The sequence below is a fragment of the Cryptomeria japonica genome, chromosome 4 (genome assembly GCF_030272615.1).
Source record: "Cryptomeria japonica chromosome 4, Sugi_1.0, whole genome shotgun sequence".
NCBI lineage: Eukaryota > Viridiplantae > Streptophyta > Pinopsida > Cupressales > Cupressaceae > Cryptomeria > Cryptomeria japonica.
The window spans coordinates 326,610,344-326,626,124 of NC_081408.1; the positions used below are offsets into that span (position 1 = coordinate 326,610,344).

The 15,781-nt window shown below is 30.9% G+C and overlaps 1 protein-coding gene across 1 annotated transcript; it reads left to right on the forward strand.

Moving 5' to 3' along the window:
• Positions 1–7,845: 7,845 nt before the first annotated feature.
• LOC131063565 (coniferyl alcohol acyltransferase) lies at positions 7,846–9,671 on the forward strand. Its single transcript, XM_057997417.2, has 2 exons — positions 7,846–8,364; positions 8,689–9,671. Exons 1-2 carry the CDS (start codon positions 7,933–7,935, stop codon positions 9,625–9,627), a joined length of 1,371 nt encoding a protein of 456 aa, XP_057853400.2. The 5' UTR covers positions 7,846–7,932; the 3' UTR covers positions 9,628–9,671.
• Positions 9,672–15,781: the final 6,110 nt, after the last annotated feature.

Genomic DNA, 15,781 nt, shown 5'->3' on the forward strand with positions numbered 1-15,781 from the left:
ATCTCTATTTCAGAGCTACCCAAGATTCTACTTTTTTCATTTTTGAACTGAAGATCATAACCCTTGTCAACCATCTATCCAACACTCAAAATATTATGCTTTAGGCCTTTTACATATAATAAATCATCAGTATTATGTGTACCATCAAGAGAAATAGAACCTCTACCATGGATTATACCGACTTTATCATCTCCAAATTTCACAAGTCCACCTTCATACTTCTTCAAGATCACACACTTATTCTTATCACCTATCATATGATGAGAGAATCCGATATCTATCACCCATTCATTTTTGTCTTCAACCTATGTAGCTAAACCTCTTTCCACATTCATGAAACTTAAAGAATCAATAGAAATTGGATCATCTTCCTTGATAGCAATAAATACCCATTCATTATCGCTTGTATTACCCTTATCCGATTAATCATCTGAAACACCTTCATCAGTAGCGTAATAATATCTCTTCTGAAATTTAGGATTGTAAGTTTTTCTAGGAACTCTTTTTGGACATCTTGAGGCAAAATATCCTTTCTTATTACATGAAAAACATTTAAGAGACAACTTTCGTTCATACTTACCGACTCCTTTAGGCAATCTCCTGGCAATCAATGCTTCAAGCTCCTCAAGCTCTCGCTCTTCTTCTTCCATCTCTTTTATTTCTTTCTCATATCTTGATATCCTCCTTGAAGAACTCTCACCCGGATCATATCTTTGCTTGTCCTTTCTAGAAACAGTGGCTTTGAATGCAGTTTCTACCTTAGGAAGGGAGTCACCAAACTCACTCAATTCAAAGGCTTATAACTTACCAATCAACATGTCTCTAGTCATATCAGTCACGGTCCAGATCTCCTCAATAGAAGCAGCTTTGTGTTTGTAGGATGGAGGTAAGGATCTGAGCACTTTAGCAACAATATGTGATTCTTCCAACTTTCCATTGGCACATCTGATATTTCACAATAATTCATTCATCTTCTACATAAAATAAGTAATGTTCTCATCTTCGCCCATCCTCAATATCTCATACTTTCGTTTTAAGCCCTGCAAGTTAGCAATCTTCACATAGCTATCACCTTCATATAGGGTCTCCAACTTCTTCCAAATCTCATGAGAGGTCTGTAATTCCATAACATTTGTCATTTCAGAATCTATTAAGCCACTCAAAAATGCTTCCTTAGCTCTAATATTACATTAATCTTCCTTAATCTCATCCAGAGTTGAAGGCCCATTTGTAGGAACAATATACTTAATTTTTGTAATATTCTAGTAAGATTCGCTAATGCATCTAAGATTACATTCCATGCAACTCTTCCAAAGAAAGTAGTTAGTGTCATCAAATCTTGGATTGTCCATCTTATAAGATGTCATTCCGAATCACCTCAAGTAGTTAAGCTTGTTTGGAGGAACCCGCTCTGATCCTAATTGACAAAATAACTTTGATTCCGGGCAGACAACTGAGAGGGGGAGGGGGGTGAATCAGTTGTCTCACAAATATACAAATTAAACTTAAACTCTGATATGATTATTAAGTATGAAAGCATGAATCAACAACACATCAAGAACACACATAACACCAAGATTTTTGACGTGGAAAACCAGATCAAGGGAAAAACCACAATGGGAACCTACCCACAATATGATGATACTCTATTAGAAGTATATGGAATATTACAATGGGGAATGCACATGCATTCAAGGACATTGCCTAGAGCTTACTGCTCAAAAACAACAAAGGTCTACAACCCAGGGAAGACTCAGTGTCTTACAAACACATACGGATTACATTCGAAAGATCATGAATTGATAGAATAACATCTCCTAATGCTTGGTTACAGTTCCGGTTAAGCACATAAACAACTTCTCTCACTCTTCTCCGCTGCTTCCGAAAGATGTATACATTATTTTCTCATACACTTCTGATTCTCATCTATACACACACATAATTACCAAGATATTACATCTATTTATACATAACATCAACCTCACCAAGGTCGGCTAAGCAACACACTTCACCTAATTACAAAAATATAACCATGTGCTACAAAAACACATGGGGACCAAGAAATGTTGGCTAAGACATAGCATGGACCCATATCACATGTCTTGAATATGAAACACCTCCAAGAATTATGCATCAAACATCCGCAACAACTACAAGCATCTAGTCATCCAAAACAATCAAGAACACCGACACACCAGAGAAAATCATCAATTATGCGCACAACGATCAATGCGGACCACCAACACAAAAGGCACACAATCCAAAAACATCCACAAACATCATGAATCACCACCACAACATCTGCAACAACTTGAATTACTAGAATCATATCACCATTATACCGAACTTCAAGAACACTAACTGCAATGACTATCAGCCTGGAAAAATCACTTGCAGAGCTCCAAACCACGAACCACTTGAATTTAAGACACACATCAACATCCCAAACATTCCTCCAAATCCGCAAATCAAGATATTACAATGCGGAGCAATGCAAATCAAATTACTAACACTCTAGCATCATTGAACAATGGAAAAACTGGCCACAACATAGATAACCATAACTCACTCAAATCTTCATGCAGACCTCTGAAAATTGCATTGAATCATATAAACACAATCTTACACAAACACTTTAATCTTCAAACATTGATCATCAACATGCTAAACAAACTCACTGATTGAACACCACTGCAACACTGCCACAGACAAAAAAATATGTTGACATCAATGACAACACATCTCTTAGATACTATTAAAGGACATATTTGCAACAATCACTTCAAACATCCAACATATATTATCTACAAATTATACATGTTTAAGCATATAAAATATGCTCACTATCTATTATATTTTGTTGGTCAAATCCAATGCTAATCTCATTATCTTTTGGAGTGTAGTTGTAGTTTGATATTAGACACAACATAAAAAATGAATAATGTTTATATTTCTCTAATTGACATTGCTTTTATTATGAACTAATCATAATATCTTGAGGTGTATTTAACACCAAACAAGCTAAATTGGTGAAATAGAGTACAAATATGTTAGTTATGTAAATGGAAGCTATCTTTCACTCAACTTTGATGATAATAGGAAATGATCCAATTTGTAAAGTGTCGTAATTGTTTATATGTGATCAAAGGATAATAGTTGTAAACAACATTGTAAAGATTATGAAGATATAATAAGACTTATGAGCTCAAAAATCAAATTCATAACACTCAACACTAATAATAAAAAATTTTAAAAAAACTTTACCATTTATATAACTAATATCACTATATACATCTTATTCAACTATTTGTTCAGCTCTTGCTCTTTTTTTAAACATCAGTACATATATGTAATGTCTATTTAAGTTCCTTGTACAAATTAATAAATCTATGAAATATTTCACTATCTATGAAATATGTAATAGTTTTATTTGTAGAAAGCATTGCGAAGATGGAGTGTCATAACCATTTTTACTAATAAAACTCTCTCTCTCTCTCTCTCTCTCTCTCTTGTTACTACTATATATATATATATATATATATATATATATATATATATATATATATATGTATATATATATATATATATATATATATGTATATATATATATATATATATATATGTATATATATATATACTGTTACTCTCTCTCTCTCTCTTGTTACTACTATATATATATATATATATATACTATTACTACACATGCCTTCTATTGTCTCTATTTATGTCTATCAAATCTTTCCATTAACACATCTACACAGTTTTAATAGAAAAATCAGCTTCCATCATTATCTAGAGTAAAACATCTTTTATTTTTATAATTTCATTTATAGTATCAAATATTTTTTAATTCTTAAATTTTAAACTAATAGTACATGTTTTTTTTATGTTTAATTTACCAATGCTTAATAAAAATGCTTTGATTTACAAAAATAAGACAAATACTTACTATTCCATGGTATTTATTATTCTTATAAGACAAATACTTTTTTTGTATATGACTCTTATTGTTTCAAAAATGAAGTTAAAATTAATAATTACTACACAAAACAACTCTTGAATTAATATAAAATGTTGAGACTTAAAAGATGGATTTAAAGAAAAAATTGAATAAATTATTTTATTGATTAATTGTTAAGAAGGAGAAATCTTTATATGAACTTTTGTCTAATAAATCAAAACAACATTTACTTTCTAGAATAGGCATCACAAAATTGTCCTACCAATAAACTAGTATTTTTCATTATTAATGTTTCCAATGAGGAATCGTCTAGATCTAGCCAACCAAACAATAAATCATACTAATGAGACATTTTAATTTTTTTTGTTGAAAACTCTCCTTTAAATGACTTGAGTTTTACTTGGCTGGGTAGCCATGGGTCTCCAATAATACAACTAATCTAAGATCATTTGATATTTGAAAAATATCAAAGAGTTGTCATTATCTAGAGAAAAGCTAAGAGACTTGTTTCTAACATATGTTTTTAGCCACTTTATATGTAGGAGGAGAAATCCTTGTCAACTTTTACCTTGTAATAAATGCTAGCACTTGCATCAAAATGTGCAATGGTAATGTCAATAGCAAGATATACTTTATATACTTTGAGTAATATGTTGAAGGGTAGAAAAAGAAGAAGAAAAAATTCCTTTTGTTGTTGTGAGATAAATTGTTTTTGACTTGTTTGATTGTCAAAGTTTCTAATGCAATTTCATCCATTTATTTACTCTTTAGAACAAATGCATTGTTCATTCAAAAATATTCATTGTATTTTAATTCACATAAGAAATTGCAATATAACTCCAATGCTTCATGACATGCATCATGACTTGTTTGCATAGCTTCTCTAAAAGTTTCATGATAGTTTGTTAGAACATTGCTTCAGAAAACTTCAATATTCCTTTGGTAAACTCCTAGCCAATCCACACATGTTGACTTAGTTGTTGATAAAGCTATGTCATTGGTTTGTGATGCTAATAACTTACCAAGGTACCTACTATTGTTGATAAGTGTATGACTACAAATTATAATATTTAAAAAGCTAACTGAAAATTATTTGTTGCTTGAAATGGTTGTAAAATTTAATAAAAAATATGTGAATCTAATGAATAGGGAAATGCAAACCAAAATATAGATAAAAATTTTAGATTGTTTGTTTTACTCTTTTATTTCTTTAATAAATGAAAGAATATGTGATATTTTTAATTATTTAATTATTTAATTATTTTCATTTTATTTTATCTTACATTAATTTGTGTAAATTCTAAAGAAAGTATAAATAATTTAAAAGATTATATAATCTATTATCAAATTCATAATTTAAAAAAAAAAATTATAAATTATTTAGCTTGTCGCAAACTTTATATTTATTTAAGTACATGTTTATTAAAGAACATTTTTTTCTGAACAAAAACTTTAATTAATAAAATCTAAATATTCATTTAATTTTTACCCTTAAAAACTACTTTTAATTATTACAAGATTTTAATTTAAAAAAAATAGACTAAATAATTTAATAGTAATAATATATAATAAATTTGAAAAAAGAAAATGATGAAGAATATTATCTTAACTTGTTTTTTCCTCAATTATTAAAGAACAAATAAACACATATGTAACTTCCATTTATGTTGTTATTATGTTTTCATCTAATTTTTTTTTAAATTGTATTAAAAATAACTTTGACAAAAACTTGTATATATTAGACAAGAGTAATATTTTAAACTATATGCTTTAAACAAATATATTAAAAAATGTTTAATGTTATAAAGAAAATATTTAACATATTCATATTGTTTATTAAAGAAAGTAGATGTTTCATTAAAATCAAGTTTTTAAAATATTCAAATTGTATATTTATTTATTTTAATTAATATGTCAAAATTTTAATTCTTAGTATATAAATCTATATGTATCTATAAATATTTTACATTTTCTTTAGACTGCAAAAAAAACTATTGTAAAATTGAAGCATATAAATTCTTATTTAACTTATTTAAATTTGACGTCTATTCTTTAGTATGTGGAGTTTGCAATTGTGTTTTGTAACTAAAGAATTTATACTATTAATATATAATTCAACTAGTAATTCTACCATGACCGTTATAAATGTTGTCGTTTCCTTTTGGACTCTGATGACGATGATGTAGAAAATTCATCGAAGGAGAATCAACTGCCTTTGGAGAACATAAAATGGCAAGCAACGAAACAGAGATTGAACAAAAAAATGTTGTTTGTCTTACAAGAGGCCTAAAAATCAAAACCAGATAAAATATTAAATTAAAGATATCATAGCCAATCCATGTTTTTTTAGCTTTTTTTCTCAAATTTTGGTTTTGGAAATAATGTATAATTTTAATTAGGGTTGAGATTTTAAATTAATTGAATTTTAAAAAATATGAAAGGCTTTATTCCTATCTAAATTTAATAAATGTGGTTTATAAATTATTTTATGCTCATCAATACAAATTAAAATATTTTAATCAATTGTCTTTTTATATAAATATATCAAAATTCACAAATACCTTGAATTAGCAGAAATCAAATTGGACCATAACCCTAAATCTAATTAAGCACTAAATACAAATTAGCCCTAACTCCAACCCTAAACAAAATTGTAATCCTAACTCTGATAATAAACTAAATTGAACATTAAAATAAAGTAAACCCTAACTCTTAACCTAATGGTATTTAATTGGATCCTAACCCTATACGCAATTGAAAGAAAAGATCAAATTGGACCATAACCCTAAATCTAATGAAACACTAAATAAAAATTAACCCTAACTCCAACCCTAAACCAAATTGAAATCCTAACCCTAACACTTGATTGAACTTTGATCCTAAACCTAATTGAACCCCAACATAATCCTAAACCTAATAATAAACTAAATTGAACATTAAAATAAAGTAAACCCTAACTATTAACCTAATTGAACATTTAATTGCACCCTAACACTATACCCAATTGAAAAAAAAGAGAGTAAATCAAATTATAAATCTGGAGAAGATATATCTCCAGACTTATTCTATATATATATATCTGATTTGGCTGCTCTTGTATTTTAAGAAGGATTTCTAAGTATTATTTCTAAGTTTGAATGTTGAGAGCCTATAACAACATCCAAACTGGCAAAAATGGAGCTTACAATGAACTAAAAATTCTTCAGTTATGCCAAAGAACAATCCTTTCATTAAATAGAATACAGATGAAATAACATACAAATGCAAGATTTGGATTTGATAATCTGCCTAAACAACTGTAAGTAATCATGTCATTTCAATCATGTCGGTAAGTTAGGCTGCCTAAAATTTTGATGAGGTTTCCGTGCCATTGACGATAGTTGAATACAACTGTAAGTAAGTAATCATGTCAGTAAGTTAGCATCTTCTATACTAAATAGCATTCAACCAAAAGAGGACAACTTTTTTTTTCCATAATTTTGCTTTCACATTTTAAAGTCAACATTTACCTTCTATAATAGACATTACAAAAGTAACCATGACAGTAAATTAGGATCTTTTATACTTCAGTAAGACAGACATTATCACAACTTCTCTTTCTCAATAACAAATTGCTTTCACATTTTAAAGTGATCATCTAGATAATAGCCAAAATGAGATAACTTTTGTCTTCATATTTCAAACTCATCATCTAGATGAAAGCCAAAATATTCAAAAGCATCTCAGATTGACTACTTATTAAAAGATGTTTTTATAATTTTGCCTTCATATTTCTAACCCATCATCTAGATGAAAGCCAAAATATTCAAAAAAAAATAAAAAAATCCCAGAATGTCTACTCATTAATTTTCTACATGATATTCTTTTCTATATAAGAAGAAACATGGTTGAGCTAATTTACATCATCTTTGAGCTGAGATCTAGTTTATCTTATCACTCCTCTTGTGAAGAAGCTAAGAGAGTAATTTGAGATGGCCATTTCAAACGATTACCATGTGGAGGTAGTCAAAACTGAAGTTGTATTGCCTGCCAGTGTAATCCAAGAGCGTATTCTTCCATTAAGCAATTTAGATCTCGCAGTTCCTCCTGTTTGCGTGCATGTCTTTTTTTGTTATGAGAAACCCCCTCAAACTAGTTTTGCCTCTGTTGTATCGAATCTCAAAAGTTCTCTGTCTAGAGCATTTGTGTCTTGCTATGCATTTGCTGGAAGACTGGTCAGCCATGGCGTTGGGGACTTACAAATGGTTTGCAATAACAAAGGGGCTGAATTTTCAGAAGCTTATGCTGACACTTGTCTTACTCAAGTGGAATTTTGCAATCCCAATGGAGCTATTGAGGGGAAGCTAGTTCCTCAACTTGTAAATGACTCTGAAGGAAATGGCACTCCAGTTTTTGCTGTTCAGGTAATAACAATTATAAAACATCATGTTTAGATTTTATATATCAATTTTAAGTTCGATTAAAGATTTTTTATCATAGAGTTGGTTAAGTGTTGTTGTTGTTGTTGTGGTCATCGAGGTTCAAATTTCTGTTGGGTCATTGTGATTGTAGGCTTGTACCTTCGTCATTCTATGGTGATCATGGGTTTGAGCCTAAGTCTTGATGAATGAGATGAAGTCTCCAGTTTGTGATCTCACCTGTTCATAACTCTATACATGTTATGTTAAAAAGTTTACCGGACTCTTTTTTAAAAATCTACTCCTAATTTGCGTGTTTGCCAATTGCAGGTAACACAATTTAACTGTAGCAGGATAGTTGTGAGCTGTACTTTCGAACACAAGATTGCAGATGCATTCTCTGCCAACTTGTTTTTCTCATGTTGGACCAATCTTTCTAGAAATGAACCAATTGAGTCCATTACTCCAAGCTTTACGCGCTCCATTTTAGTCCCTAGAGATCCCCCAGTTTATTGTTCTCCAATTGAGGAAATGTACATGAAGGTTGTACCTTCAGCAGAATCCAACATGCAAATCGCTCAGCCTGCTCTAGCAAGTAGAATCTATTACCTCAGTGCAGATGATATAATAAAGCTCCAACTCAGTGCTAACCAGCATGGCAATAGTTATACCAAATTGGAGGCCTTTTCAGCTTACATTTGGAAATTGTTAATCCAAAGCCAAAACATGGAGGATGCACAAAATTGTAATATAAGCATTGCTGTAGATGGGCGTTCTCATTTAAAAAACATTGGAATGCCTGCTAACTACTTTGGAAATGCTGTATTAGCCCCTTTTGCTAGCGCTAGAGCTGAGGACATCAAGAAGGAGCCACTTTCTTGGAGTGCAAAGTTAATTCATGATGCAATATATAGTGTAGCAAATGAGGAGTCTTTTCAAAGCGCAGTAGATTTTATCGAGATATCAAAACCGTCATTAGTATTTCCAAAGATATATAGAAACAAAGATGAACCTTACATTATTGTATCTTCTGGGCTGCGTTTTCCCTTGTATAAGTTTGATCATGGATGGGGAAAACCCAGATTAGCAATCTACAATTTACCTTATACTTCAGGTTATGTGATGCCAACCCTTAGTCCTTATGGAGATGGTAGTTGGCTAATAAACATGAACCTCCTAATTGATCAAATAAATGCTATTGAGTCCCATCCCAATTTCTTTTCACGTCTAATTTCACCCAACATTTTTTGTGATCAAAAAAATGTGTAATCTCAACCATCAAAAGAAATTTAGTTGTTATATGATCTCAAGTCTTTATTTTGTCTGGTGGACATCATTAAAATATTTTATGAATGAAATCATTCATTTATTCATTCATATGATTGCTTTGAGCAGAGCTTGTTGTTGAGCAAGACATAGAGAAAACAAAGGTACATAAAATTTTGTTTTGTTTTGAGAACGGAAAGAATAGAGTTGATATTACCATAAATCTTGATATTACCTGTTTTCATTATTATTGTTACATTAACCTTTATGTATGTTTTATTAGAAGATTGATATGAAAATATGTAGTTGAATCTCCATAAATTATCGTGCATCAAGCACAGTTCTTTTTTCTTCAAATGCTTTTATAAATCAATGCCAGAAAGATTTCATTTAAATCTCGAGAAGTTCAATCCTAATTGAATTCAAAGATTGATTAGAACACCTAAGATATGGATGGAAAATAATACCATTACAATTGTTTCAACATGAATTTCCACTACCTAATCTAATATTTGCTTGTTAATCAAGGTCTATTCATTAAATTTTGATTCTAAATTAAATACAGGAAACATTTTCTATGATCTAATATATATAAAAGACAAATAATTAAATGTTAAAATATCTTTAAAATATAATAGTTTTCATAACTTGAATACTAACTTCTAAATTTATTATTATATTAAATACAAATAATAATTATAAATTAAAAAAATAATAAATGAAAGATGATAGAGTTAAATTATCTTTATCAAATCAATTATCTAAAGGGTATGACTATCTTAATATATTTTACATTAAAACAAATGCATTATTTCAATTATAGAATATATTTAGCATTTGTCAAATTGTTTATATTCATAAACAATAAATAATGTGTAATTGATAAGAAAATCAATATATTTTTAAGGAAATCGCTAAATGATTCTATAGTTATAAACTTTTTGAATCAATGGTGAACAATATTTCCCACTGCAAGGACTACGTATAGTGCTAAAGTTTAATCATTGTAACAACTCAACTTTTGTCATTTTAAGCCTCCTAAATTAAAGAGGAGATAAATTTCCATCCTTAAGAGAAAATTATATAAGGATATGAAAATAATTGTAGTGCTCGCCAAAATACCCTAGAGAAATAAACATAAACTAACTACATATAGAGATAATTTTTTTTTAAAAACATCTACTAAAAAATTATGCAACTATGAACAACTACCATATTCATATCAAGTGCAACATTTACTATCTACAAGAATGCACATAACATCATAAAAATGATTATAGTACCATATAACACAAGTGGAAATAAAGACAACATAACATATAACAACTCTTACACATATCCATTTATTAAACCTTCCCTAGGGTATCTTAACGACAATACTTATTAACATAACCACTTTAGCCATTATCCTCCAAATTCTAGGTTCATTTTAAAACACCAAACCAAATGTTCCTATACCCATCCTTTCATATTTCTATTTGCACATATAATTCCATATTCCATTTCCTATAAGTACCATGATACATCTCATCCAGATATCACATCGCATGCCTAACAAGAGATTAAAACAAGTATTAATCTTAACAGTAGGATTCCAATTACAATTACACATAACCTATCCATCTCATGAACTCAATTATATCAATAATACATAAACAAAATCCTTTCATTATTTCATCATAGAATCTTATACATACACTGTTTACATCTTTTCATTACAAGATCATACCTAATACAAACTACGCTACATAAAGATTGATACAAAGACACATAGTCTTTTTACACTTATACATATTCAATAAGATACAATGCTCTCTCAAATACATATAAATCAGCTCCATACATCATCCGCTTGAAAATAACCATTGAATCTACACACACACACACTATCATCTAAAGAAGTGCATCCCAATGGAAGAAGGCATCAAACCACCCAACCATGTAGAGCCAAATAGGAACCACCTCCTATGTGAGGAGATGTCATGAGGTTCCAACCCACACTCAATACCTAGGAAGAAACCTAACAACCAAGGGACTCAACATGACATCCACAAAATAACATCAATAATCAAAGATCAAATCACAACACATGACTGAATCATAAATCAATAAAATTAAACTAGATCCCAGAGGCAAGATAAAAAAATAAGGCATAAGGACTATGGACTCATGTAGGGAAAGAGTGTCATCACATGCTAGACTCATGTGGAAACTGTCTCATCCTTGGAGCCAATCAAGAGAGATCGATATACCATTCCAACAGTCTTCCCAAGCTCATCCCAGAACCACCTCCCCAAGATTCTCCATTGGGGCATACATAAACCAATTTCTCATCTTGATTAAGTGAATCCCAATTACCCAAACCCACTAATCATTCTATTAAGGTTATCACTTGTAATTACAAAAGTAACTCTTCATGTGGAACCATAGGTCTAGACCCCCCTCCTAGAGATCTATTGTTCACAACCTAGGTCCTACACATGAAAGAGCCCACTCTCCCATCCATGTACCATAACCTCAAGGTGAATATGCATACATGAAAACAACACGAAGGCTCACAATGAATATAATACAAACACAACATTACTGAGAACAAATCTGATACATAACAAGAAACATACACTCACTAACAAGCGAGAGCCTCCATAAAAAAAAATACAACAATGCATCAAAGCATAAACATAGGAAAAAGAGATAAAACAAAGCATATTCAACCCTCAAAAGTGAGGCAAAATACATCCCACTGGAGTTATAATAACATCCCTCAACAACAAGGATAATCTCCCTCTTGTTGGAGCACAAATCCACATAAAATAATCAATATAGCATCATAGGCATCTTAAGAATCTCAAATAAATCACACAAAGCGTCTGGGAAACCCCCATAACCAGACTGACAAAATCCAGAACTTAGAAACCCTAAAAACTACAAAATACAGGCAAATCTGCATATCTGAGATGCAAAATAGCACATACAAATTGCATTTTAGTGTATATGAGTCATTATATATTACATATGATACTTATTTTAGCACATATGACTCACAAAATAGCACATTTGAGATAGTGAGGAAAAATGAAGGAAAAAGAGTTGAATCAGGCACTGAAACTGCTCGAAAATGCATAGGAAATTGCAAGATGATAAAGGGACACTCTCAGAAGGTGTAGGAATGAAAAATAAAGCCAATGGAACACAAAAAATCAGAGATTCAATCAAACTTAGTGATAATGACTCCATTTCCCAATCACATATGCACACAGACTGCATAGGAAGCTCCCAAACTCTCGTAGCACGAAGGGAGACACTACAATGCACAAATAGGCTTTCAAACACAACATGGAAGACTAAAAAGACTATAATAAAATCTTGGAAAAGCTTCAATAGCTTCAATAAGGCTAAACTCCCAAATTCAACTACGAATACATACAATACAGTGAGTATATTGAGCATATGGACAACTCGCACTTTTCATAATGCAACTGAAACACAAAGGACATGAAAACATCCCGATAAAACATTAAAATGCCATACCAACTCAATAAATACAATATCAAAAGAAGCCTGATTAAACATAGAGAGACATGCATTAAACATTACCAAAATCTTCCCGGCAATGAAAACACAGGAACTCAAAACTTCCGAACATAAATTCCCAAACCAACCAAATTAATTCTATTCACTTATAAGTAATAAAATAATATTATCGCTTCTCAATAATTAATAAAAGATCTCCCCAAACACCAAAATAGAGTAAACACGGTGCAAACATTCATTTCCGACAAGAAATTAAGAAAATTTCAAAGGAAAGATCCTCCAACCTGGAAAATCAAACTAATGGAAGATGAAGCTGAAGAAGGGCAATCCACGAAGCCAATTCGAGCCAAAATCAAGCAACCAAAATTCTCCCAAAATTCTCCAACCAAGAAACTAATGTGCAAGAAAATCCAGAAAATGCTCACCCGACACAATGCACAGGCGAGCGAATAAATAAAAAATTTCATTCAAAACTATAGAAAATCGTCAACCAATCAAAATATTCCATAAAACTATATTTCATACCTACTCTGCAAGATTATGAGGTAAATATTATTTACCTACTTTTATAAAAACAACCAATATGGTGAAAAGGTAGGTAGGTCCAATATAATTAAATTAAATAACTTTATAACAAGAAGGATATAATATTTAATAATCTTTTTTTATAAACTTAATAAGAAACTAATAATTAAATACCAAATGGATGATTAATCAAATGAATAAAGCTATTATAAATAAAGCTCAATTACTAAATAAAATAATTAAATAATTAAATAAAGGCTAAAGTAAATATAAAATCAAATAAATAAATCATGATCAACCAATAAATAATAATTGAATAATCAATTAACAATAAATCAAGTTGCATAAAGGAGGAAGAGCACTGCAAATTGGCAGACTTGGGAGAGAAAGTGGAGGGTATGTTTGTTGCAGGAAATCACCAGCAGAACGGAGGCCATTGAGAGCAAGTTGTAGGATGTCCCCAGGTTTTCTCTAAATGTAATGCACTGCTCGATGACCACTCTGTGTCTCCTGCAGGAAAGCACAATCAAAGGTAAAGGAAAGGAGGATGAAGACTACATGGACCTCTTCAAATTCCTCACCAAGGAATGGGCTAGGAAGCTACTCCCCAAGACGAGCCATGGAAAAAAGAAACAGTTGTTTTTCTATGGTTTGGGTTTCTAGCTTTTTGATTGGCCCTAATGGCCTATGGGCTTATAGTTTTTGTTTATGGTTATGCTTGAACTTAACTATCTTTTGCCCTGCGTGGCATACTTTAATTAAGAATTTTATTTACTTGGTTAATATGCGTAAAATGATTAAATTTTTTGATAGAGGAAAGTTTAGGGGGTTGTGATTTTTTTGCTTCTCTGCCGATAGTTGGCTTGCCACTGTTTTTCTTTTTTCTATACCTGGGTCAACCCCCTTGTTTTGGTTGCTTTTAATATCAAAAACAATAAATCAATAATTCTATTAAATCAACCTTAATTAAATAAATACCAAATAATCAATATCCCATAAAGCAATATCAATAAATTAAATTTAACATCAATAAATAAATGTCAAGTAAACATTTAACTGAATAAATAATAAATAAATAAATAAATAATAAACAATCAACTATAACATTAATACTTTAATAATTAGAAAATTACTAAATATTAATATAATACAAGCACATACTCACATCACCTCAAGCAAACTGACAAAGAATCAAACAATGATGACTCAAGACTCAAACACCAACTTACGTTGTGACCCAACTAACAAGGCATACATCCTAAGCCTAGAGTGTGTGAGGGAAACTATGCCATCTCCAACAACTTTCCATTGGGATAGGACACGTTCAAACCTACGAAGCCAGGTGGAGTTGATTTTTGATACTTGCAATTTCTGCATCTACCACAAAAGCACAATACTATACATATACAATATATATACACCATAATAAATAGACAAGTGAAAAGAGAATCACAACACCGTATCATGCTCACAATGAGTGATAAGGTATTGTCCCTTTCATGAAAACAATCACACAATATAGTTCATCAAAGCATCGCATAAACCCATGATCATAATTAGGAGTTAGTACTAACATTACATCACAAATCTCATAAGAATAATGAATGCATATAAAATCAATGAATCATATAAATCCATCCATCATAGTGATCATGAGTACCAACATCCATAGAAATCATCCATAGCACATGTCATATAGTATGTCTAGCATCATCAGTCATATAGATAATCAAATATCATGAGTCATATCAAATATCCATCATCATGAATAAGCCTATAGAGTTTAAATAAGATCATAAGTATCAACCAAATATCATCAAAACATCAACCATGAGTCCAAACAAGTCTATCGAAGCATAAATTAAAATGTGAGTCTAGGAGGGACACTACATCCTCCCCCCCTTTGCCTAGGCTTACTCCTGGAAGCCTGGAACAAATAGGGGTAAAGCTCTCTCATTCGTACAACATCCTCCCATGTCGCCAAAGTATCATCACCTAAGTCCCATTGGACCCTTACTTGCTCTATGTCCTGACCCCTGTGGGTCAGCTCTTGATGCTGAAGAATGCACACAGGATCCAAAGAAAGTTGGTTGTCCTC